The following is a 22,897-nucleotide window of genomic DNA, read 5'->3' as shown; positions in this document are numbered from 1 at the left end:
TATATATATGTGTGTGTGTGTGTGTGTGTATATGTACAATAAATGTCTGTATATAAAATAAATATGACTGCCAACCTGTTTTCTGAAGCAGCTGCACCATTTTATATTCCCATCATCATTTCATGAGGACTCCAATTTCTCCACGTCCTTGCCAACATTTGTTATTGTCTGTCTTCTTGATTATAGCCATCCTAGCCATCTTAAAGGGTGTGAAGTAGTATCTCAGTGTGGTGTTTTTTTGTTTTGTTTTTTTATTAAATGGGGTCTTGTTCTGTCACACAGGCTGGAGTGCAGTGGCACTATCTCAGCTCACTGCAGCCTCAAACTCTTGGGCTCAAGTGATCCTCCCACCTCAGCCTCTTGAGTAGCTAGGATTACAGGCACACACCACCACACTCGGCTAATTTTTGTTTTTCACTACACTACGCTGATGTGGTTTTTTGTTTTGTTTTGCTTTTGTTTTTTGAAGAGCTGGGGTTTCACCATATTTCCCAGGCTGATCTCGAACACCTGGACTCACGCAATCCTCCCACCTCAGCCTCCCAAAATGCTGGGATTACAGGTGTGAGCTACCGGGTTTAGCCTCAGTGTGGTTTTGATTTGCATCTCCCCAGTGGAAAATGGTTTTGAGCATCTTTTCATCCGCCTAATAGCCATTTCTTGTTCTTTTGATACATTATTTTCGAGTAGGCTTCCAGAAAGGTTATACCCATATATCTTCTCGTCACCAGTGGTGCCAGCACTGGGTATTATTTTAAAAACCTTTGCCACCTTCTGGATGAAAAGTGGTTATCTTATCCTAAGTATGACCATTTCTCTTTGTTAAAAGTTGAGATATGATTCATATACCATAAAATTCACTTATTTAAAGTGTACAATGCATTGGCTTTTAGTATATTTAAACAATTGTGCAGTGATCACCACTATCTAATCCAGAACGTTTCTATCACCCTAGAAAAAAAACTCAGAGCAGTCAGTCCCAAAATGCCCTGCCTGCAGCCCCTGGCAACCACTGATCTTTCTGTCCCCGTGGAGTTCGACTGTTTCTCTTCTGTTCCTTGGTCATACACATTTCTTGTGATTTATCAGACTATTTACTCAGCATGTTTGTCTCCTGCACTGCCTGCCTTTTTCTTGATTTGTGAACACTACGTGGCATGGATATTAGCTCTGTCCCATGTTGCAAACATTTCCCTGGTTTCCAATTTGACTTCTCAATTTTGTTCCTGCATTTCTCGACCTATGGGGGTTTGCAAGTTCCAGGCAGTAAAATCCAGTGATCTTTTCCTTTACGGTTTTATTCTTTGTTTTTTTTTTTTTGTTTTTTTTTTTAAACCTTAAAAAGGCCTTTCCCCACCCAGGATCAGATAATTACTTAGGTTTTATTCTAGTTCTGTCTTGGTTTCCTTTTTCACTTTTAATTATTTAATCCAGCTGGCTTTTGTTATGTGTGGCTGGTGTGATTTCCTGTTGTTTTGTGATGTCAGTGAGAGGCTGTGTGTCAAGGCCTGTAACATGGTAAGCGCTCAGTAAATAGGAGCTAAAATGATAGTAATGAGAGTCCATACCAGGCAGAGCTCAGAAGGACGTGGGATTCCTGGTGCTGTGCCGTGGCTGGAGGAGGACGTGGCCTGGCTGTGACAGCTGGCTGGGAGCCCCTCCGCCCCAGAAGCCCTTGCTCTCACCTCTTCTTCTGAATCATCGTTCTTCGAAGGCAGGCAGTCGCTACCGTCGTCTGGGGCTTTGGGGATCTTGGTGGTGACGAGTCCCCTCTCCTCTGGTGCACTCCCCCCACCCGAGATGGGCGACAGAGGTTTTTTGTTGTTTCTTAACCACATCTTTTTCCACCCACACCCGGCGCAGAGCATATGCTTGGCCAGGGCTTCCCCGAGCTGGTCCTGGCTTTGTGGCGGGGAGCTGGGCCATCAGTGCCTCATTCAAGCCTGGGGATCTGGCCCCGCTGGTGTGTGCTACAACAGACCCAGCCCTGGGGCCTCATGATACTGTCGGTGATCATCACAGATGCGGGGCCTGGCTGCGGTCCTCACTGGTGGTTTTTGTTTGTTTTTGAGAGGGCGTCTTGAAGTAGCCCAGGCTGGAGTGCAGCAGCACAATCTCAGCTCACTGCAACTTCCGCCGCCCAGGTTCAGATGATTCCCGTGCCTCAGCCTCCTGAGTAGCTGGGACTGCACATGCGCCACCATGCCCGGCTAATTTCTGAGTTTTTAGTAGAGACAGGGTTTCACCGTGTTGGCCAGGCTGGTCTCGAACTCCTGACCTCAAGTGATCTGCCCATCTTGACCTCCCAAAGTGCTCATTACGGGCGTGAACAACCCCCAACCACTGCAGGGAGCCGGGTTCGCCCCCTCCCTGCCAAGGGAGCTGCTTGCTCTCCCTTCTGTCTGGAGGCCAGCACTCGTCGTTTGGGGCATCCATGGCCTTGTGGTGGCCAGGAGCAGAAGGTGTCACCTGAAAAAGGTGTGGCCAAGGGCAGGGGTGCTGGGCTTAGCCAGGCTGGCCACAGTGGCGGCAGGAAGGATTCCTACAGGGATAGCTGGGAGCAGGATGTGGTCGTGCGAGGTGTGGGCTGATGGCAGCTGGCATGCAGCAGGGGAGGTGCACTGGGACCAGGCCTGGAGTGGAGTCTGGTGGCTCTGCTGTGTATGGAGCTGAGTGCTGCCCAGAGATGCCATCCTGTCCTCAGAAGTGGCTCAGGCCTGCTGGGACAGGGCGGGTGGAGGGAAGCCGCTGCATGCCTTGTGCCGTGTGCTGGCCCGCTGGCCGTCACTGTAGTGCAGCTCCCGGTGCCTGACAGTTGTCCTTATTTGGCACTTGAAAGCCCAGCGGTTTGGCCAGAATGGTGCCCTGTGCGGAGGGTACGGCTTGAGTGAAGGTGTGGAGGGAAAAGGCCCTGGGAGTGTGGCTCCCCTCCTTCCATCCTGCCCCCTGCAAGGCCCATCCCAGGACATTCCTCCCAAGTGGGCTGGATGGGGCCTGGACTTCCTGTCCATGTACTGGGATGAGCGATGGGGAAGGTGCCCACTGCGGGGTGGGGAGTGTAGGGCTTTCCAGGCATCATCCCTCATAAGCCACTGCTCCCAGGCCTTGTGCATAGCCCCACCACGGCAGACCCGAGCGCGGAAGTGTCCCACCATCCTCACAGCAGGCTGCAGGGGCCGTGTGTAACTGGTCCCTCCACCCTTGACCACCTGGTGGAGTCGGCACCCACATCTGAGGAGGGGACCGTGTCGCTGCTGGGGACTCGGGGCTGGTCTGGAAGCAGGTGTGGTGGGGGCTGTCTTTCCCTGCGTGAAGGTCTTCCTCTGGGTGTCTGTTGCTGTAGGGAGGCCACTCGAGCTTCTGAAAGGGGCTCTGTGTCCTTGCCATCATGATTCTGTTTTGGGGTGGGGAGGGGTGGTCGCTGTCTCTCTGAGAGGGGTCTTTGTGTCTGTGTCCCTGTGATTCTATGCAGGAAGACCGTGATGGGAACTGAGGGGGAATTCACTCTGGGTGGGGTTTTAGACAGGTCCCCAAGTCCTGTCTGTCCCAGCATCTCTGGCTAATCACTCCCCCCGTTCCCCTCCCGCCACACACACACACATACACACACACACACACACACACACACACACACACGTGGGAAAAGCAAGCTGGTGTGTGTCCTGTTGCCCACACCACACTCAGTCAGTCAGTGTGAGCTGGGGTGCCGCCTGGCTGGAGGAGGGATCTGACTCTCAACAGGGCTTCTGTATTTGGGAGTGTCACACTCACTTTGTCTGTGTCTGCCTCCACCATCTGACTGGGAGAATTCCTCTCAGGGTTGGGGTGGGCACCAAGCCTTGCTCCCAGTGGGGGCCCAGCCCTGGGTTGGGCCCAGAGGAGGTGCTTGGAGGATTTGCCAGGTGATGGACGGATGAGCACTTGGGTGGGGGCCTGGGACCCCCAAAGCCCTCAAATGTCTGGGAAGCAAGGGGAGGTTTCTGTTTCTGGTACCAGGGGCTCTTGCCAGGAAAGGGGGAAAGCTGACTTGATCCATGTGGCTTTTCTGGAAGCTTCTCCCTTCTCTTTCCTCCTCCCCTGTGGGGAGAGGGGGCCTGAGGCAGCAGGGTGCAGACCAAGGGGGGATCTGGCCCATAATGAACAGGGAGGTAGGGGTCTACAAGCCGCTGCCCTGTGGACTGGGCCCACTGGATGTTGAGGGCAGCAAGCAGGCTCCAGTTGCACACGTCCAAGGACTGGGTTCCATTATCATCTCCATTTTACAGGTGAGGAAACTGAAGCACAGCGGGCCAAAGTGATTTGATTGGGGTCCAGCATTTGAAGGATCTGTGAAGGAGGGGCCGGGCTTGGGGTCCTGGTGGGGGCATAGCAGAGAAGCGCTCTGTGGCCTACAGTTCTCACACTGATTCAGTTGCTGGAACTGGCTCACTGCCTTCAGTTTGCCCCCCAAGGAGCCGGGGAAAAGGGAGCTGAGATCACCCATCACACCCCATGCCTCCCTCTGCTTCCCAGGCACTTGAGAGCTTGGGGGTCCCAGGTACCTACCCAAGTGCTCATCCATCCATCCACCTGCCAAACCCTCCAAGTACCTCCTCTGGACCTGCCCCAGGGCTGGGCCTCAGCTGGGAGCAAGGTTTGGTGCCTACCCCAACCCTGAGACGGACTCTCGCAGTCAGATGGTGGAGGCAGCTGCGTCATCAGGAAACCATGGCCGGCCCGATAAGTTCAGTGCTGAGGGAGAGGCACAGGAATTGCACTAACCATGACTTAGTGGTCAGGGAAGGCTCCCTGGAGGAGGGGAGGTTTTCTCTGCTGGGACATGCAGTTTGGGTCAGACAGGGCATCACAAATGCAGGGGCTGGGTGGCGGGAGAAGGTGTGGGTGAGAAGGCGGCTGGAGGGAGACCAGGTGTTGGGGGTGTTGGGGCTGGAGGTGGGCAGATGAGGGTTGGAGCCCTGGCTCCACTTGGCTCTTCCCTGTGGCTGGGGTACTGCGTGATTTTGCCTCCCAGAGTCTGTAGTATGGGGGCTCCTGATGGTGCCCTTGCGGGGAGGTCAGGGGGCTGACACACCTGCACCTGCCTTTCAGCCTGCCTTCTTCCCCGGCCAGCTGGAGGGGTCCTGGGAGGCCCACTCCAGCCCTGATAGCACTGGCTTGTAGCATCCCTATCACTCATGGTCTTCACTGGCTGGAGTGGGGTATGGCAGTAGGGGCCATCATCCCCTATGCCCCCCATTACCCAGCACAAAGGATGCTTGGCCAGCAAAAGGCCTATGATTAATGTTGAGCACCCACCACCTAGCAGGCACTGGCTTGTGGCCAAGGACACCATGTGAGCAAAGCCAAGTCAAGGTAGAGACCTGCATCAAGGAATGTGCAAGACTAGCTCATAGGACAACAGGCAGGGAAGGAAGTGAAGGGGCTTCTGCGACTGGGGATTTAGATACTGTGGTCAGGGAGGGCCTCCCTGAGGAGATGACACTTTGAACAGCAGTCACATTTGTGAAACTGTCGGGGGAGTTGCCTCTCTGAGGGCACAGCAGATGCACAGGCCCAGAGCACCCTTGGTACACTGAAGAAGAGTGGAGGCCAGTGTGGCTGGATCAGAGGGAGGGAGGGAGGCCCAAGAGGCTGAGGAGGTAACGGGGCTCTCTCAGATGGGGACCACAGGGGAATTTTTTTATTTTTTGAGACAGTCTTGCTCTGTTGCCCAGGCTGCAGTGCAGTGCAGTGGTGCGATCTTGGCTCACTGCAACCTCTGCCTCCCGGGTTCCAGTGATTCTCCTGCCTCAGCCTCCCAAGTAGCTGGGACTACAGGCACCTGCCACCATGCCCGACTAATTTTGTATGTATATTTTTTTCTTCGAGATGGAGTTTCACATTTGTTGCCCAGGCTGGAGTGCAATGGCATGATCTCGGCTCACCGCAACCTCTGCCTCCTGGGTTCAAGCGATTCTCCTGCCTCAGCCTCCCAAGCAGCTGGGATTACAGGCATGTGCCACCACACCTGGCTAATTTTGTATTTTTAGTAGAGACTGGGTTTCTCCATGTTGGTCAGGCTGGTCTGTAACCCCTGACCTCAGGTGATCGGCCTGCCTCGGCCTTCTAAAGTGCTGGGATTACAGGCGTGAGCCACGGCACCTGGCCTAATTTTTGTATTTTTTAATAGAGACAGGGNNGGAGGGAGGCCCAAGAGGCTGAGGAGGTAACGGGGCTCTCTCAGATGGGGACCACAGGGGAATTTTTTTATTTTTTGAGACAGTCTTGCTCTGTTGCCCAGGCTGCAGTGCAGTGCAGTGGTGCGATCTTGGCTCACTGCAACCTCTGCCTCCCGGGTTCCAGTGATTCTCCTGCCTCAGCCTCCCAAGTAGCTGGGACTACAGGCACCTGCCACCATGCCCGACTAATTTTTGTATGTATATTTTTTTCTTCGAGATGGAGTTTCACATTTGTTGCCCAGGCTGGAGTGCAATGGCATGATCTCGGCTCACCGCAACCTCTGCCTCCTGGGTTCAAGCGATTCTCCTGCCTCAGCCTCCCAAGCAGCTGGGATTACAGGCATGTGCCACCACACCTGGCTAATTTTGTATTTTAGTAGAGACTGGGTTTCTCCATGTTGGTCAGGCTGGTCTGTAACCCCTGACCTCAGGTGATCGGCCTGCCTCGGCCTTCTAAAGTGCTGGGATTACAGGCGTGAGCCACGGCACCTGGCCTAATTTTTGTATTTTTTAATAGAGACAGGGTTTTACCATATTGGCCAGGCTGGTCTTGAACTCCTGATCTTGTGATCTGCCCGCCTCGGCCTCCCAAAGTGTTGGGATTACAAGCGTGAGTCATTGCGCCTGGCCAGGAGTTTTCTTTTGAGATGGGATTTTGCTCTGTTGTCCAGGCTGGAGTGCAGTGGCACCATCATAGTTCACGGCAGCCTTGACCTCGCTGCTTCAGCCTCCTGTAGCCGCAGGGGAGTTTTCAGCAGAGGAGGGAGGCTGGAACAGTGTACTGCAGGTGGAAATAGCTAATTCTGGACAGACTTGGGCATAGTCTGATGGGACTGATGCGTTTTTGATGCTGTCCAACTTTCAGGGGGCCCAGGTGTCACACTGTTTTCTAGTCTGGCTCCTCTCTCCTCACTGGGAGTCCTTGTGAATACCCTTTTCCCCCAGCGGTTGTCCGGGACTGGAATCCTGGCTGCTCGGCTCCCAGCAGCCACCACTTTCTGCCTTTGAGAGATGGGTCGTGCCTCCCCTCCTGCAAGTCTTCTGTGGCTCTCTGTCATCTGGGGGAAAATGGGGGACAGTGGCCTTCCTGCCCAGTTCTCTTGACCTCCTTCAGACCCCAGCCAGCTCAGAAGCCACCCATGTTAAAATGCAGATTCCAGGTTCCCTTCCAGATGTCCTGTGCCAGCAGGTCATAGAAGCATCCTGTGCGGTGTTCACTCCCCCTTGAAGGTCTCTGAGCCTTCTCATCTGTGAAGTGGGTGAAGGCACAGGAGGCCATGTGAGGCTCACACACCTGCTTGCACAGAGATGGCCTGGGGCAGGGTTGTGAGGCTTCTCCTTCGTAATCTCACTGACCATGATGCCAGGATTGTCCTTTGCTCCGGAACCATGACCTTCCTACTTGGTTCCATGGTGTCCTTTCCTTGATGATGTGATACTCATTTCTGTGACTTCCTCTTGGAAAACTTGAAATGTTGCTGGCCTGTGAATTCCACAATCTGGAAACTGCTGGCGGGTCACCGAGGTTCCAATGCCCAGCACACAGCAGATGCTCACTAAAGGGCGATGTGGGGTCTGTGAGCGTCATTTCCAGCCAGTCAAGCCCCTGTTGTCTTCTAGCCTGGGGCTGTGCCTTCTGCCCTCTGGGTGTTGGCTCTTGCTATTCCCTTAACCTCCAATGCCTTCTTCTCCACCATCTCCACTTTGTAGAATATTCAGTAAACACTATTGCCCCTTACTCTGTGCCTGGCCAAGACCCAAAGATGGAAAAGGAGGAGGGAGGCCTTCTTGAGCCTCTGGTGCATGGGAGCAGGGGAGTGACAACTCAGGAGGGCTGCGCAGGGAGGGGCCTTCTTGCTCCCAAGTCTCTCCTAAGACTGAGCTCCTAAGGCCCTGTGCTCCTCCCTGCCCTACCATTCCCCTGATAGCCTTCCATACCCCCCGGGAACTCTTTTGCACACACTATGCTCATATTCTCAGGGGAGGGTAGTGGCATTATTATCCCACCTTAGAAAATGCACTCTTGCTTGAGCCCAGGAGGTCAAGGCTGCAGTGAGCCAGTATGCGCCACTAGACTCTAGCCTGGGCAACAGAGAGGGACCTTGCCTCAAAAACAACACACACACACACACACATATACACATAAGCATGGAGACTCACTTTGGGAGGCTGAGGCAGAAGGATCACTTGAGCCAGGAGTTTGAGACCAGCCTGGACAACATAGCGAGATCCTCCCTCCCTCTCTCTCTACAAGAAAATAATCAGCCACGTGTGGTGGCATGTATCTGTAATCCCAGCTACCTAAGAGGCCAAGGCAGGAGGCTCACCTGAGCCCCCAGGAGTTTGAGGCTGCAGTGAGCCAGCCTGGGCCACAGAGCAAGACCCTATCTCTTAAAAACAAACAAACAAAACAAACACTGGAGACTGAGACTAGGAGAGGTGAGTCACTTATCTATGGAAGAGAAGGCAGAGTTGGGACTCAAGCACAGGACTGACTGTCCCAAACCTCAAGGTGGTGGAACTGCTGCATGGTGGTTCTGCAGCCCTGACGTATTTCTGGGCAGGAAACTGGGTGGCTTTTAGCAACTAGGCTCAGTCTTGATGCTGCCCAGAGGATGGCTGAGAGGCACCATGTTTAGGAAGAGTTTGCAAGGTGAGGACCTTCCTCACCTAAATCCCTTATTACCTTGGGATGGGAATAAGGTCTATGAATGAGGTCAAAGTTTGGGTAATGTATGGGTTCAATAGGTTTCTCTGCTGCAGGACTTCTCAGAGTCTTTAATGGAGCTAAGCAGCAGCATTCTCTGTCCAAAAATGACTGTCCTTTCTCGGAGAATCTTTCTTTGCATTGGCTGCCAGGAAGCTCAGAGACAAGTCTGTGGCAAGAAGGACTCTTATCTGTCTTATAGCAGTTATCTCCCTCCCGGCTCTTTCTGGGTGTCTCTAACCTGACTAAAATCATTTTTGGAAGGAGGCAAGGCATCTTTTGTTTTTTTTTAAGACAGGGTCTCACTCTGTCGACCAGTCTAGAGTACAGTGGCGTGATCTCGGCTCACTGCAACCTCTGTCTCCCAGGTTCAAGGAGTTCTCCTGCCTCAGCTTCCCAAGCAGGTTAACTTTTTGATACCAGACAGTAAGCTTGGATTAAGTATTTTTCATAATAATGCTCATTCATTCATTCATCCATCCTGGCAGCATCCACTTCAGGTTCTGAGCTGAGGTGAGGGATTCAGCCATCCAGGACAGGATCTGGAATTTGCTCTGCGCCTTTTCAGACCCTCTTCTTCTCCTCCTCCAGTAAGAAGGTCAACAGGACCTACTTACGGGCCCCCTATTACTGAAAGCAAACTGAACCTCCAGTTAATGTCCTGCCCAAGGTTTCAAAGGTAGTGAGTGGTAGAGCTAGGGCTCCTCTAACTACCTGCAGAGCTAGGCCCAGGCTGCCAGATGCCTCCTTGAGGGCATGGGTGTGGCAGAGGCGTGGCTGGTGCTGGAGGGTTGACTGAGGCCTGTCCCACTGCTGCTGTACACAGATGAACGTGGGCTCAAAAGGCCCTGGGGGAGATAGGACCACCAGGGAGCTACTGTGGCCTGGGGGTTCCCGGGGGAAGGTGGTCTCTCCCCAACGCTGGTCTGGGCCTGGCCCTTGCTGCTGGGGTGTGTCAGATGCTATCCTGTGTCCTGCCCTCCAGCATCCCAGGAGGGGGCCAGCCAGCAGGCCTGCTCCTGTTATGAGCTTCCTGACCTTAGAAAAAGCTCAAGCTGATTCCCACAGCCCTGAAACCCCATGGTGGCTTCTGGGGGCTGCTGTGGCAGCCTCACCTGTGCCTCTTCCTGCTATCTCACCAGAGGAGGCTGTGCCATCAGCCTTGCTCTCCACGCAGGTATGGTCATGCCACCAGAGCTCTGGCCTTTGACTGGTGTGTGCAACCCTGCCCTGCCCCCATTTGCCTGTCTCAGCCCTTGCTAGGGTGGATGCTCCATGAGGGCCTGGCCAGTCACTCTGCTGGATGCCTGAGGGAAAAACCAGTAACAGACCCCACCTCAAGGTGGTTGTGAGGACCTGGCAGGGTGGGGTGTGGCCCAGTACCTCAGAAGACTCTAGGAGGACCATCCTGGCCCTATAAATGTTTGTGCCAAGGAAGGTCCCCTGTCCCTCAGCACACAGGAAGGGGCAGTAGGTAGCAAGACAGTTTCCAGGTGACAGCATGAGGGGAAGTGAGTGAGGCCTAGAGAAGAAGGGTCTGTTGCCTCCAGCCCATCACATTCCCTCCAGGTGGGATGGACAGCCAGGTGGGAGAAAAAGGGATCCTCAGGTAGGCGGGAGTCAGGGAGAGCTGCGTGCCCTCATGAGGCTGGTGTTTCATCTCCACTTCTCAGATGAGGGGACTGTGGCTCAGAGACCTTGGCAGGGGACTGATCATTGCACAGGGCCATCTGAAGGGAGCCTGGGACTGCATTTCCATGTGGGCCCTGGGTGGATCTGGAACCTGGCTGGCTTTCCTGGCTCCCCCGCCCTTTGGCTTCCTTATATTCTTGGCCTTCTTTTCACAACTCAGAAGCAGCCAAGTAGTTGGTTGTGTTGTCTGCAGTCGCACTGAAGCACATTTTATTTTGGCTAAGTGACATTCCTTTGTTGTCCCTGTCTTGTGATTAGTTAGGGTAGTAGGTTGGTTATATTATGTGGAATTTATTGCAGGATGGTAAGGGAGCATGTGAGAAAATGGAGCAATAGTTCTGTAAGGCTGAGAGAAACTGGGTGTGTACCCAGTGGCTGGGCCACTCGGAGGGGACTGTCATGCTGTCAGTACTGTAGTGGGACCCAAGCAGGCTTTACTCACCAGCCTGTTAACAGCTGTGCGAGTCAGGCCTTTTGCTTGTGTTAGCTCACCTTGTGAAAAAATGAGCTCTGACTTACAAATGACAACTAAGGAATGGAGAGCCGAACCCCTTGTCCAGGGTTGCATAGGAAGTGGCAGGGTCAGGGCTGAATTTTAAAACTCAGAGGGCAGGGCCCGGCGTGGTGGCTCACACATGAAATTCCAGCACTTTGGGAGGCCAAGGCAGACAGATGACCTGATGTCAGGAGTTCGAGACCAACCTGGCCAACCAACATGGTGAAACCCCATCTCTACTAAAAATACAAAAATTAGCTGGGTGTAGTGGCAGGCGCCTGTAATCCCAGCTACTCCGGAGGCTGAGGCAGGAGAATCGCTTGAACTCAGGAGAATCGCTTGAACTCAGGAGGTGGAGGTTGCAGTGAGCCGAGATCACACCACCGCATTCCAGCCTGGGCAACAGAGTGAGACTCTGTCTCAGAAAACAAAAACAAAAACAAAAAACTCTAGAGGGTAAAAGAACTGTAAAATCTGGGATACAGTTAGCTGTTGAAATAAATACAAGTCCTACTGTTGGAGTAGTGTCAGACCTGGCCTGCATCTTTGACTTTGAGACTTCCTAGCAGCCAGAACAAAGAAAGAAATGGATTATTTCCACTGGAACCACACTATTTGGATGCTGGAAATGGAGAAGACTTGCTACCTAGAAACAGATGCTGCAGGATGTGGTGGGTGACATTCTGTTCAAACCACAAATACCTGAAATGATTTGGCCACTTTGATTACCCAACCCCAGTATGGCCTAAGCTGGGTCCAGGGAGCAGCTGTTGCTGGCCTGGCTTGACTTTTGAGGGAGGTGGAATAGCGGGCATGTGAGAGAAGGGAACCTCAAGCCCCCACAGCTGCTGACACAGCCCCCAGGCTTGAGCTTGGCTCCGCCATCACCCATCCCCCCATATAGCTTAATCAGATGGGCATCTGGTGGTCCTTCCCTGCAGTAGCCAGAGTCCAGAGGCTGGGCTGTGCAGGCTGAGGTTTCGGCTGCAGCAGGGATTGTCCTGCCCCCATGTGCCCACATGTTGCAACCTGGCTGGAGCCTCTGGCATAGGATACCCATACCGCCAGGTAGCTCAGTGGTAGACCCCGGCTCTGATACTTGGCAGGCTTGGGTTGAGATTGTGGCTCTAGGCCTGAGCGGCTCTCACGGACTGCTGTGGGGAGTCGGGGAAGAACCCCTGGGTTGTGCTCAGCCAGCAGGCAGGTGGCAGCCAGGCTGGCTATGGGTGAGGAAGGGAAGCCTCTTTTCACCACTGCCTGCCTGCTCAGCAGTTCCTCAGTTGCTGTGGGTGGAGCTGGCTTGTAGGGGCCAGAGTCAGAGTGAAACCGGCAGTTCTGCTGGTTAATCTCAGCACTGATACTGGGGACTAGGCCTGGAGCGGAACTGAAAGGGAGACCAGGCCCGTTCCCCTCCGGGCCTGGCCTGTATCCTGCCAGTGATCCTTAAGGCCTGCAGCCAGTGGGGAGGATGGAGGCCAGGCAGGGCCAACTGGAAAAGTAGCAGAAGGAAGTGGCCACTCGCATCTTACCCATCTTGCAGACAGAAATGAAGGCTCCGCAGGGCTGGCTAGCTGTGAAAACGGGCAAGAGCACAGAGGCCCCACTCCCTGCACACTGCGCTGTGTCCAGTGCCCGTGTGGATGCCATGCGAAGCCTCTGCCTGCCCCTTCCTGGCTGCTGGACCTCTGGGAGTGAGAGGTGAAAATGCCCTGGCTGGTGCTGGTCACTTCAGGATAGAATGTTCTAGTCATGCAGCTTTCTAGTGAGAGGCTGCAGTAAGCTGTGGCCAGTGTTGGTCGTTCCTGCAGTCATTACTCTCCCCCAGCCTGTTGTGTCCGCCAACCAGAGCAGGCCCGGGAGCTCCCAGGAGACCTGCTGAGAGGACCCAGGTGGTCATCCTGCTCCTGCCAGGATGCCCTCTTACCTCACTGTTCATTGACTCCCCTGCAGGTGGGGAAGAGGGATAAAGGAGGCAGCCAGGCCACTGGGTCATGATCCTTCCAACAGAGGTACCTAGTACCTCTGTGTCTAAAGCAAGGTTAAGCTTTTGGGGGTCAATAGCACTAGCAGCTCCAGTCCAAGGTGTGCCCTTTTGGGCTTGGGTGGAGGTTGGATCACCTGAAGCCACAGTTGCTGGAACATCCTTTGGGCCTGCCTCTGCTTTCCATCCCCCTGCTCCCGGTTTGTTAGGGGCCGTAGTATTTTCCAGGAACACCTGAATGGAGGGGGCCCAGTGGGACCACTTCTGTCCATCCCTCACCTCATCTCTTTCTCCCCTTTTCTTCTTTCGGCCATCTTTTCAGTCTTATCACAAGAGGAAGGGGAGGGGCAAACCCCCTCCTGAGCAGATTCCCAACCTGAAGCAGCTGGCTCCTTGGCTGCAGAGTGCCCAGCACAGGAAGCATCTGCAGGGTCAGTCAAGACCTGAGAGCAGAGTTCCTGCCGGCAAAGGAACAGTGGCCAACTCCTAGCCACCCTGCAGCCCTATGTGCCGGGTGTCCTGGGAAGGTCCAGGGCCAAGATTTTGTGGTTTTACAGTGGCTGTAACTTGGGCTAGCCATGCTAGGCTCTGCCCCTTTTGGGCTTGGTGTGATGAGAGGGTCAGCAGCTGGCATCACCTGGCTGGGCAGGGAGCTCTTTGCTCACCAGTGGGAAGAGAAACGGATGTCAGACACATGGCAGAGTGGAAATGTCCCCAGGTCCAGGTCCAAGGGGCTGGCCTTCTGCCAGCACACGCTGCTTAGGACCTCAGTGTGAATGGTGTTCAGGAGGCTAGGTTAAGGCACCCTGGACCTCACTACAGGCTCAGAGCCTGCACAGCAACACCGTGGATACTCTCTCTAAAAGGGGGACTCTTGGGGAGACTATAGACAAACTCAGGCCTGGCTGGAAAAAAGAGCATCAGGAACAAGCTTTGAGTACCCCATCTTGGTCTCGTAGAGTTCAAGGCCCAAGCTACAAGCAGCTTGCTCCAGCATCCAGGAGGTCCGGCGGTGCACACGCCTTGAGATGCCTGACAACCTCTACACCTTTGTGCTGAAGGTGAGTGACAAGGCTTTTCACACCCTGGGGCAATACAAATACATACACATACATCAGACCCAACCCTGTTCCCTTCCTTCCTGCCAGGTGAAGGACCGGACAGACATCATCTTTGAGGTGGGAGATGAGCAGCAGCTGAATTCATGGATGGCTGAGCTCCGGGAGTGCACAGGCCGAGGGTGAGGTCCCAGGCCCTCGTCCCTGGCACGACCTTTGCTGCTATCACCCCTGACCTGCCCAGATTCTTAACCTCAGCCTCTTCTCCAGCAGGCTGGAGAGCACAGAAGCAGAGATGCATATTCCCTCAGCCCTAGAGCCCAGCACGTCCAGCTCCCCAAGGGGCAGCACAGATTCTCTTAACCAAGGTGAGTAAACCAATGGCTAGGCCATTGTCTTCTGGGTATGCTGGAACCCAGACTCAGCTCAGGACATAAGGTAGCCCCCCTGCGACCACCATCACCCATCTTATCTAACAGGTGCTTCTCTTGGGGGGCTGCTGGACCCAGCCTGCCAGAAGACAGACCATTTCCTGTCCTGCTACCCCTGGTTCCATGGCCCCATCTCCAGAGTGAAAGCAGCTCAGCTGGTTCAGCTGCAGGGCCCTGATGCTCATGGAGTGTTCCTGGTGCGGCAGAGCGAGACGCGGCGTGGGGAATACGTGCTCACTTTCAACTTTCAGGGGATAGCCAAGGTATGGGGCGGGGCAGGCAAGACCGCGCCACTTCTCTCCACTGGAGTTCAGGGTCCTAGAGGGACAGCCCGAGCCCACCATCCTCTCCTCCCACAGCACCTGCGCCTATCGCTGACCGAGCGGGGCCAGTGCCGTGTGCAGCACCTCCACTTTCCCTCGGTCGTGGACATGCTCCACCACTTCCAGCGCTCGCCCATTCCACTCGAGTGCGGCGCTGCCTGTGACGTCCGGCTCTCCAGCTACGTGGTAGTCGTCTCCCAGCCACCAGGTCTGACCCTACTGTCCTTTGCTAAAGGGGGTGGCTGACACTGGGTAGAGGCTTGCTGCAGACAAGGTACAGGGTATAGGGATCTTGTTCTGTGTCCTGTCAGCACTTGCCTTAAGACTGATGGTGTGGTCTCTCTTGGTCACTTGTCCTAGGTTCCTGCAACACTGTCCTGTTCCCTTTCTCCCTTCCTCACTGGGATTCAGAGTTGGGCCTTCCCCACCTTAGCTCTTCTGGCTGTCCCCGGGGGCTCAGCCCAGAGGGTCTCCCAGGGCGATCCTCACCCCCCGAGCAGATCTTCCACCTGGTGCCTTCACCTGAAGAATTGGCCAACAGCCTGCGGCACCTGGAGTCTGAGCCTGTGAATCGAGCCCGGGACTCAGACTACGAAATGGACTCATCCTCCCGGAGCCACCTGCGGGCCATAGACAATCAGTACACACCTCTCTGACCAGTGAGGAATTCCAGGCCTCAGCTGCCCTTGAGGAGCACAGGCAGAAGTGTGAACTTGTGAATGTAATTGATCTTTCCTTCCTTCCAGAGAGAGATTTAAGGGACACTGTTAACTGCTCGTGCCAGTTTGGACGTGACCCTTCTATTAGGCCTGTTGAAGGGCCCTCCTGTAAGTTTCATCTATCACCTGGCTTTCTCCTTATTGTTTACAGATGTAGTTCTTGTTAGAGGATGCCGCTAGCTCCTGCCCGGGGTCCCTATGCCCAGTCCCTGTTACTCTGAGAGAAAGGAGTTGGGGTGAGGGCCAGAGCTGGCAGTGGAAACTTGTTCTCTTTTTCACTGACACTGTCACAGCAGATGACAGACTTTCTACGGGAAGTGGGGGTCATCAGGAAGCCCAGAACACTAATAAGCGGTTCTCCCATCTACTGTCAGTCCATGTGGCAGGTCTACTGTGTCCACGCCACAGATGACCACACCTAATCCTGCTTCTACTCTCAGCTTTAGGACAAAAGCTGTGTCAGAGGGACAAGCTGAAGCTCAAAAATGATTTTAAACATTTTACCTCAGACTAATTTCTTTAAAGGATTCAGGTTCAAAACTAAACCACTGCTTATTTCAGTGCACTGTTTCAACTAACACCCATGCAATTTTTGTAGTGGGAGAGAGCTATGCAAACCCTACCTAATTCACGGTCTGAGCCAGCATGCTGACTTGTCTACTGCATCCTCGGGACAGTCACTGCTGCTGAGTGGCCACTGTCCTTCCTAAATGTCAAGAAGTGAAGTATGTCACCCTTTCAGGGAAATTCAGGCAATTACTGAAATAGGAGGGTGGCAAGGAACAGTTCTACCCTGGTGCCTTACGAATAAAAAACTGGATTCTGGTTTACAGCAGCTTTACAGTGATAGTTAAATTAACTGGGGTTGGGGGAAGAACAAGCAAAAAAGGAAGAAGGACTCCTGGGCCCTTTCTAGTAAATCCTTCAACAACAAGGCTGGCTCGGTGCCCTCCAAGCATCTAATGGCTTATTAAATTATCCCACAAGTGGGTTTTAGGCTCCTTTTTTGAGCCAAAATGGAAGCTGGGAATCTGGTGCCATAACTAATGAGAAACTCTTTTAATAGCCCACAATCAGTGTTCTGTTCCAGCTGGCTACTGCTTCATTGGCTTGAGAATGTATCTCCATGCACACATGGGCACACACAATCTCCACCATCCAGGGAGGTCCTGAAGTCAAACCTCCATCTATACAAGTGATACAATTCATGGGGGGCTGGCTCCTCCCAGAATCTTTGTCTGGAGGCTCACTCCAAACAAGGGAGCAGTGACAGTGGAATCAGCTGCTCCTGGGTGCCAGCAAAGCCATTCAGTACAACACCCAGGCTCACGGCTGTGGCTTCTAGGAAACTGGGAGTTTAGATCAGCTTTAGAGATACATCAATCAGAGGCTAAAATGAAACCTTGGCCTAAAACTCACAGGACTGACTGCCTGGGAGAAGAGTTAGGTCTGCTCCTTCTACTTAGTCTCTGTACTCCAAGAGGTCAGATTTTTGCTTTTAGAATTTTCTTGGGGTCTTTCAGAGGGTGGGAAAACAAACCCCTCTGCGCCACTGTTTTTCTTTCTTTCTTTCTTTTTTTTTTTGAGACGGAGTTTCACTCTTGTCAACCAGGCTGGAGTGCAGTGGTGCGATCCTGGCTCACTGCAACCTCCACCTTCCTGGTTCAAGCGATTCCGTCTCAGCCTCCCGAGTAGCTGGGATTACAAGCGCCAGTCACCACGCTCGGCTAATTTTGTATTTTTAGTAGAGACAGGGTTTCGCCATGTTGGCCAGGCTGGTCTCAAATGCCCGACCTCAGGTGATCCATCTACCTTGGCCTCCCAAAGTGCTGAGATTACAGGCGTGAGCCACTGCGCCCAGTCTGTACCACTTTAGTACCAACACTCCTGGGTGATTTCATGGATCCTAAAGCAGACCTGACACTGATCCAGATTTGCAGTCCGTTTTTAAGAACACCTGTCTTTATCTCCTCAAAGTCAAGCAGCTTTCTCTGGAAAATGAATGCTAACTAGTGTGAACCAAAAGTGAAGAGTAAGTAAGTCTGAAGTTTTTTAAAGGAGAAAGCTCAAAAGTCATTAGTCCTCCCCTCCGCACAGGAAAGGTGCCCAGTAGATAATGAACCAAATTAAGTTCCCTCCCTCCAGCCAGAAGTTGAACATCTGGGATATGCCGTCTTCACGCCAGGGGCACTAATTTCTTAGCAGCCTCTCTACACACATCTCTCAGGTGGTGCCAAGAGGCACACCAGGTAGAGCAAGCTTGGCAGCTCTAACAGGCTGCAAAGTACAACTTCAGATTCTGTGGCAGAGATTTGGAAAGCACCCACCTCCAGACTGCTTCCTTTCTAAACTCGTCCAAGTTACCAGGACAGCTCAAATACATGCTGACAAAAAACTCTCATGGCCCTAGGAAGAAGTGACACTAAGCCAACGCCTTTTCTTTGTGCGGGAGCAGACCCAGCTGATGAAGGGGTGGGGCAGCAGTGTGGGGCAGGCACCCCACTGGCTGCAGCTAGCCCACCATAGGCACAGCACATCCCACCACTCTCCTTCCAGTCCTGACCAGGTCCCAGCCGGCAACTTCTACCGAGAGCCATGGCTCAGCACCAAACTGGACAGTAGACATCATGATCCCTCCAGTTAGCTCTAATTACAGACCCCACCAGTACAGCTTGACAGCTCCCGGCACCATCACTTCCTTCATCTGACTTTATTGAACTTTTACAAACTAACAGTCACCAGCACCAAAGAATTAAGTCAACTAACCTGCCTTGAATTTTAGACCAGCAATCCATATGGCTTTATCTGGTATAAATCTTCTGCCTTTGATCATTTCTGGACCGTAGGAAAAAGGAATAGCAATCATTAAAATCTTGGGCCAGAGAACACTATTTTTACATAACAGTTTCTTAACCTAAAGTCAAGGCCTTGGACTCTTCCCTGAGGGCTGCCTGAGATTCCTTCATGCTTTCTATTCAGGGCTAAGTCCCTTACTGCAAATGTGTTAGCTCTAACATCTCCCACAAACTAGAGGAACTTGCGAGTATATTAACAAGGACACATCTGACATCCTGTATTTGGTTAGAATTTACAGCACATTGTGATAACAAAGTGGATTCATCTTTTATCATTATAGGCAGAAGGTATTTGGCAAATTTTTATGTATTGTTTTATGTACTGTACAAGTAACTTATTCTTGAATAATGCAAATTTTGCTATAATGTACAAACTGCTATAAGTGAATTAAAAAGTTTTCAGAATCTTGATTTGCTGTCACAATATTTAAAGGCTCTATTAAGACCATGGTCTCTCTACAAAATCCTTGCCCTGCCCAAATACTTGCTCTTCCCTTTGTCCTCCCCACTGCAATCTGGGAATATTAACAAATGCTTATGAGTCCATCTACGTCAATAAGCAGCTTTGTACATCTTTTCTTTTCAGCCTTCATGCCCTCTGGATTTCTTTATTGCATTTTTTTTCTGAGTGTCTCCTGCCCCCTACTGGTAAAATAGGAAAATGACTGAATTGGGAACTTCCAGCTAATGACACTCATTTTGGTTCAGGAGATATTAAAAAGGAAGCTTACAGAATTGGTGTCAGCTTGAGGATGTGGAATTTCAGTGCTGCCCAACTCTGGCCAACCTTCCTCCTCCTGAAGCAGATCTCTAATCCACCAAAGAGAATAGCTCAGTCTTGTCTTTTTCTAGAGATACCTTGAACCAGAACTAAAGGTGAAGAAGAAAAATCATTTGACAGCTACCTTCCGGGATATTAAAAACACACCCTTAGTGCACCTGCTTTGATATTAAGTATCCTACAGTAGAAGTAGCTTATACAGACACACACTAACTTGATCAGTTTTTAAAACTTTTTTTATTTTTTAAATTTTTTTAAAGTTTTTATTTTATATTATCTACAAAGTAAAAGTTTTTCCCTTAACTTAAAAGTTGAACCACTGTAGACAGTGATCACCTCATCAAACTTGATTTATAAATAATAATCCGTCAGTTTGACGGTAAGAATTTACTGAACCTTTGTCAAGTTTAGTAAAAGGGCGTTCGAAGTCTTGATTTTTTTTTTTTTTTTTTAAAGCAGTAATAGCAGCAAGAATCACTCTTGTTACTTCTTTTGCTAGCTGATGTGTTCATGACTTTCAAGGGTTATTAAAAAATAAATAACTTCCAGTTTCGGCAAGCAGAGCTGGGGTACCTGCGGGAATCTGAAACAGCGTATGGAATTATGGAATAGCCCCCAAGTTCCTAAATGCCTCTACTCGGTCCAAATATCTTCCACTGCAAGTGAACTGTTAGCATTCCTATTGGATGTTACAAGAAATCAACATATATAGTTTAAAAACAAAATAAATGAAATTCTAGTTTTCTGTGCTTCCAGTTGGTAGAAGCAGTAGAAGGGAGGAGGGAATTTGGCCTTTCGGTTCCTCCAGGGCAGCCTTACAACTGCTGTTGGTGGTGGGCTTGTACTGTAAAAAGAAAAGCGAACATTGAAACAGAAAACTGGCAACACTACACATCAGCCTATTGTCTCTGCAGCACATGATTGTAAACTATCCTCGTGCTAGCTGAACAAGACTCAAAATTGAATTCACTTTTCCCCCCTCCCATCTGCACCAAAGTGGGGAGGGTTGCGTGGGTGGGTAGAAACAAACCAGTCAGACGTAAAACCACTTCAGGTAAAACTCCCAGAAGACTTGTTCATGGGTTAGAAAAAAAGGCCTTAACAAACCCCCCTCCCCAAATATTAGCCAAGCACCAGTACTGCTTTCAGAATAACAGGTCAGACTGTGAAGTATCGCCATGGCAGCCATCAAGTAGTAGAGCACGATCACAGGGCGCTCTCCCCTGGTCAGGGAATAGGCTGGGGCTAACGCTACACTCAAAGCCAGTCCATCCACAGCACTTTCTCAGCAGTATCTTCTCCAGAGCTACAATCAAACTCTGCCATGGTAATAACCCCCCACATGTCAGACTTTTGGGACTCAGGAAGGAAAACACTGCCCTGTCCAGCCTATCATAACAAGGAAGGCCAACTGAGTCCTAGGCATGCATCAGCTACACAGAATGCTGCTGCTGCTGCTTCTCATCAAGCCAAATCCTGTATACCATCAGAACACACACAGACTCGGCTCCCGGAAGCCTCAGGCCCTGATGCTAAACTGATCGTCACAGTCCCTCCTGTGCACACTCCTGGATGGGTCTTGCTAGTTCTCAAATGTGGGCTTGAAGCACTGGCCCTGCCTGCCATTCCACCTGTGCGAGCAGAATGCTTTGGGGTGCCCCGGCGGCCCCTGCACACACACGCCTCACCTGAAGGGTGCGTCATATAGGGGAAATGCGCAGTTGTCGAGACTGGAATGGGCTGTAGTGCACTTTGAGCGAGGGCGGCCTGGGGACCGCCGGGTGGCTGTGTCGTCATTAGCATCATTGGCGCATGGGCAGTTGGATGAGAAGGAACCATTCCTGACTGTACATGAGCCTGAAACAGAGAGCTCTTTTACGCATACAGGCAACATCTCCGGCTTCAACAACATGTCAACTGTGTTCCTTTCACTAGGCTGGGACTCTCAAGGAAAGGGCAACGGTGGGCCTCAGGGCCCAGTTCTGTTCTCTGGGGACAGTCTCTAGTAGATTATCTATTGACCTGAAGATGTGCTTCACCTTTGGGTAGATCCTGCAAGGAAGGGTCAGGGAGCAGGCACTAAGTGAGCCTAGGGAGAAGTCAGGGCTGTGCTGTCCTAGCCCTTGACATTTCTGATCATTGTATTCTACGTATGGGGTAAGATCTTCACAAAGATTAGACACCGGATCCAAGGGCAGCTTTCTCAATATCATACAAGATTCAGTGATGCTTCAGAATCAGGCTGCCATGTGGGGCCTGAGGCAATTTTGCAGATAACATCCCTTTCAAACAGGAAAGCAGATTACTACATTAATAAGCAGAGACTGTCACAGTCCAGTATGTGAATTACTTGGACCTCTGTTCATTTGCCTCTCTCCCTCTGCTTCTGGCCTGCTCACCAGGCAGTGAAGAGAGACTCTTAGGCCCCGGTGACTCTGAGAGATATGCTGATGGAGCAGGAGGAGGAGTTGGAGTTTTTAATGGCTCCAGTGAGATGGAAAGGAGTAACCTGAAATCATCTGGGCCAGCCCAGTGTCTCTGTACCAAGTTCAACCTGGTCTCACTGTCAAATTGGAAAGGTGATTTTAGTCAGCCCAAACTAGCTGGATTCCAGCTCTGCAGGGGGTTGGCAGGGCCAGGAAGAGCCCTTGTTTCCTTTTTCCCACACTGTGCACTGTTCTAGACTATGATGAGCCTTGGATGAAATGCCGTTTTTACTCTCACGTATTCAAATGGGTACATGGCATCGAGCTTCCCTGTGTTAACCTTTTTGCCCTTTCAGCACAAAAACAGAGTGAGGTATTAGGGATCCCTGACTTACATGTAAGTTCACATGCCTACTTAGCCACCAGCCTCTGCTAGACACCTACAGGACCCCAGCTCTTATGAAGCTGACTCCACCAAACCACGCTGGCCGCCACGGACCAAACCGGCTTCCCTCCCCACTATCAAAAAGCAAATCAACTGCAGTGCGCTACACCACAGAACCTAAACTTTGCAGGGTGAGGACGCCCAAACTTCCCAGAGCTGTGGAACTCTACTTACAAGGTAGCCTTCTGAGAGATAGATCCAACTGAGTCGCATCTCTAGCCCACACCTTGCCAGAGCCTCACTGGCGCACTATTTAACAGGAAATGGAATTCATTGTGGCAGGTCTCACTTAGACCCACCTCAGAGAGTTCTGTTATGAAAGTAGCAGAGACATCTAATACAGCCAATTCACCCGTAACAGCCCCAGGGAGGGCCTCAAGGTCAGCGTTAGAGCCCAACTTCAGTGCAGCTCCTTCTCCTCATTAAGACAATCCCCTGGGCCCTGGAGTGCAGGGACCTTGTCAGCAGCTGATGCAAACAGCAACCACGGAGATGGCAAGCACACCTTTCACCTGGAGCAGCTGACACTGGAGGTGAGCTCCCAAGTGCTTCCAGGGCTGCTCTTCAAGAAAAATGGGACCACCTGGGTGCTTCCAGCTTCTAGTTACACTGCACCAATGTCCAAGGCCAAGCCCTCTCAAGAGTACAACTTATGGTCAAAGCAGATATATGAATAACCAGGGAAAACAATTGGAGAGATGTGTCTGGAACTCATGTGAGTAACAATCAAGTTGACAGGCCCCAGTAGTCACCTCAGAGAGCTGA

At 51.8% G+C, this 22,897-nt stretch overlaps 2 protein-coding genes across 3 annotated transcripts in view; one reads left to right on the top strand and one right to left on the bottom strand.

Annotated features, from left to right (window-relative positions):
- SH2B3 (SH2B adaptor protein 3) overlaps positions 1-18,891 on the top strand; it is a 51,140-nt gene extending 32,249 nt beyond the window's left edge. The window contains exons 3-8 of one of the 2 annotated variants that reach the window (XM_017847378.1): positions 14,054-14,155; positions 14,243-14,334; positions 14,423-14,520; positions 14,632-14,846; positions 14,943-15,114; positions 15,267-18,891. In XM_017847378.1, the coding sequence (XP_017702867.1) occupies positions 14,054-14,155; positions 14,243-14,334; positions 14,423-14,520; positions 14,632-14,846; positions 14,943-15,114; positions 15,267-15,562 (975 nt within the window). In that variant the 3' untranslated portion in view covers positions 15,563-18,891. The remainder of the gene's footprint in view (positions 1-14,053; positions 14,156-14,242; positions 14,335-14,422; positions 14,521-14,631; positions 14,847-14,942; positions 15,115-15,266) is intronic. The other variant, XM_017847383.1, reaches the window with a different exon arrangement.
- Positions 18,892-19,479: 588 nt separating this feature from the next.
- ATXN2 (ataxin 2) overlaps positions 19,480-22,897 on the bottom strand; it is a 115,848-nt gene continuing 112,430 nt past the window's right edge. Inside the window, 3 exon segments of the mRNA XM_017847402.1 lie at positions 19,480-20,105; positions 20,950-21,118; positions 22,307-22,381. Of these exon segments, the coding sequence (XP_017702891.1) occupies positions 20,077-20,105; positions 20,950-21,118; positions 22,307-22,381 (273 nt within the window). The 3' untranslated portion in view covers positions 19,480-20,076.

Source organism: Rhinopithecus bieti, unplaced genomic scaffold (assembly GCF_001698545.2).
Source record: "Rhinopithecus bieti isolate Rb0 unplaced genomic scaffold, ASM169854v2 scaffold_947, whole genome shotgun sequence".
In the NCBI taxonomy this organism is placed as follows: Eukaryota; Metazoa; Chordata; class Mammalia; order Primates; family Cercopithecidae; genus Rhinopithecus; species Rhinopithecus bieti.
Note: the sequence above shows the minus strand (reverse complement) of the source record. Positions and strands in the feature narration are given on the sequence as shown.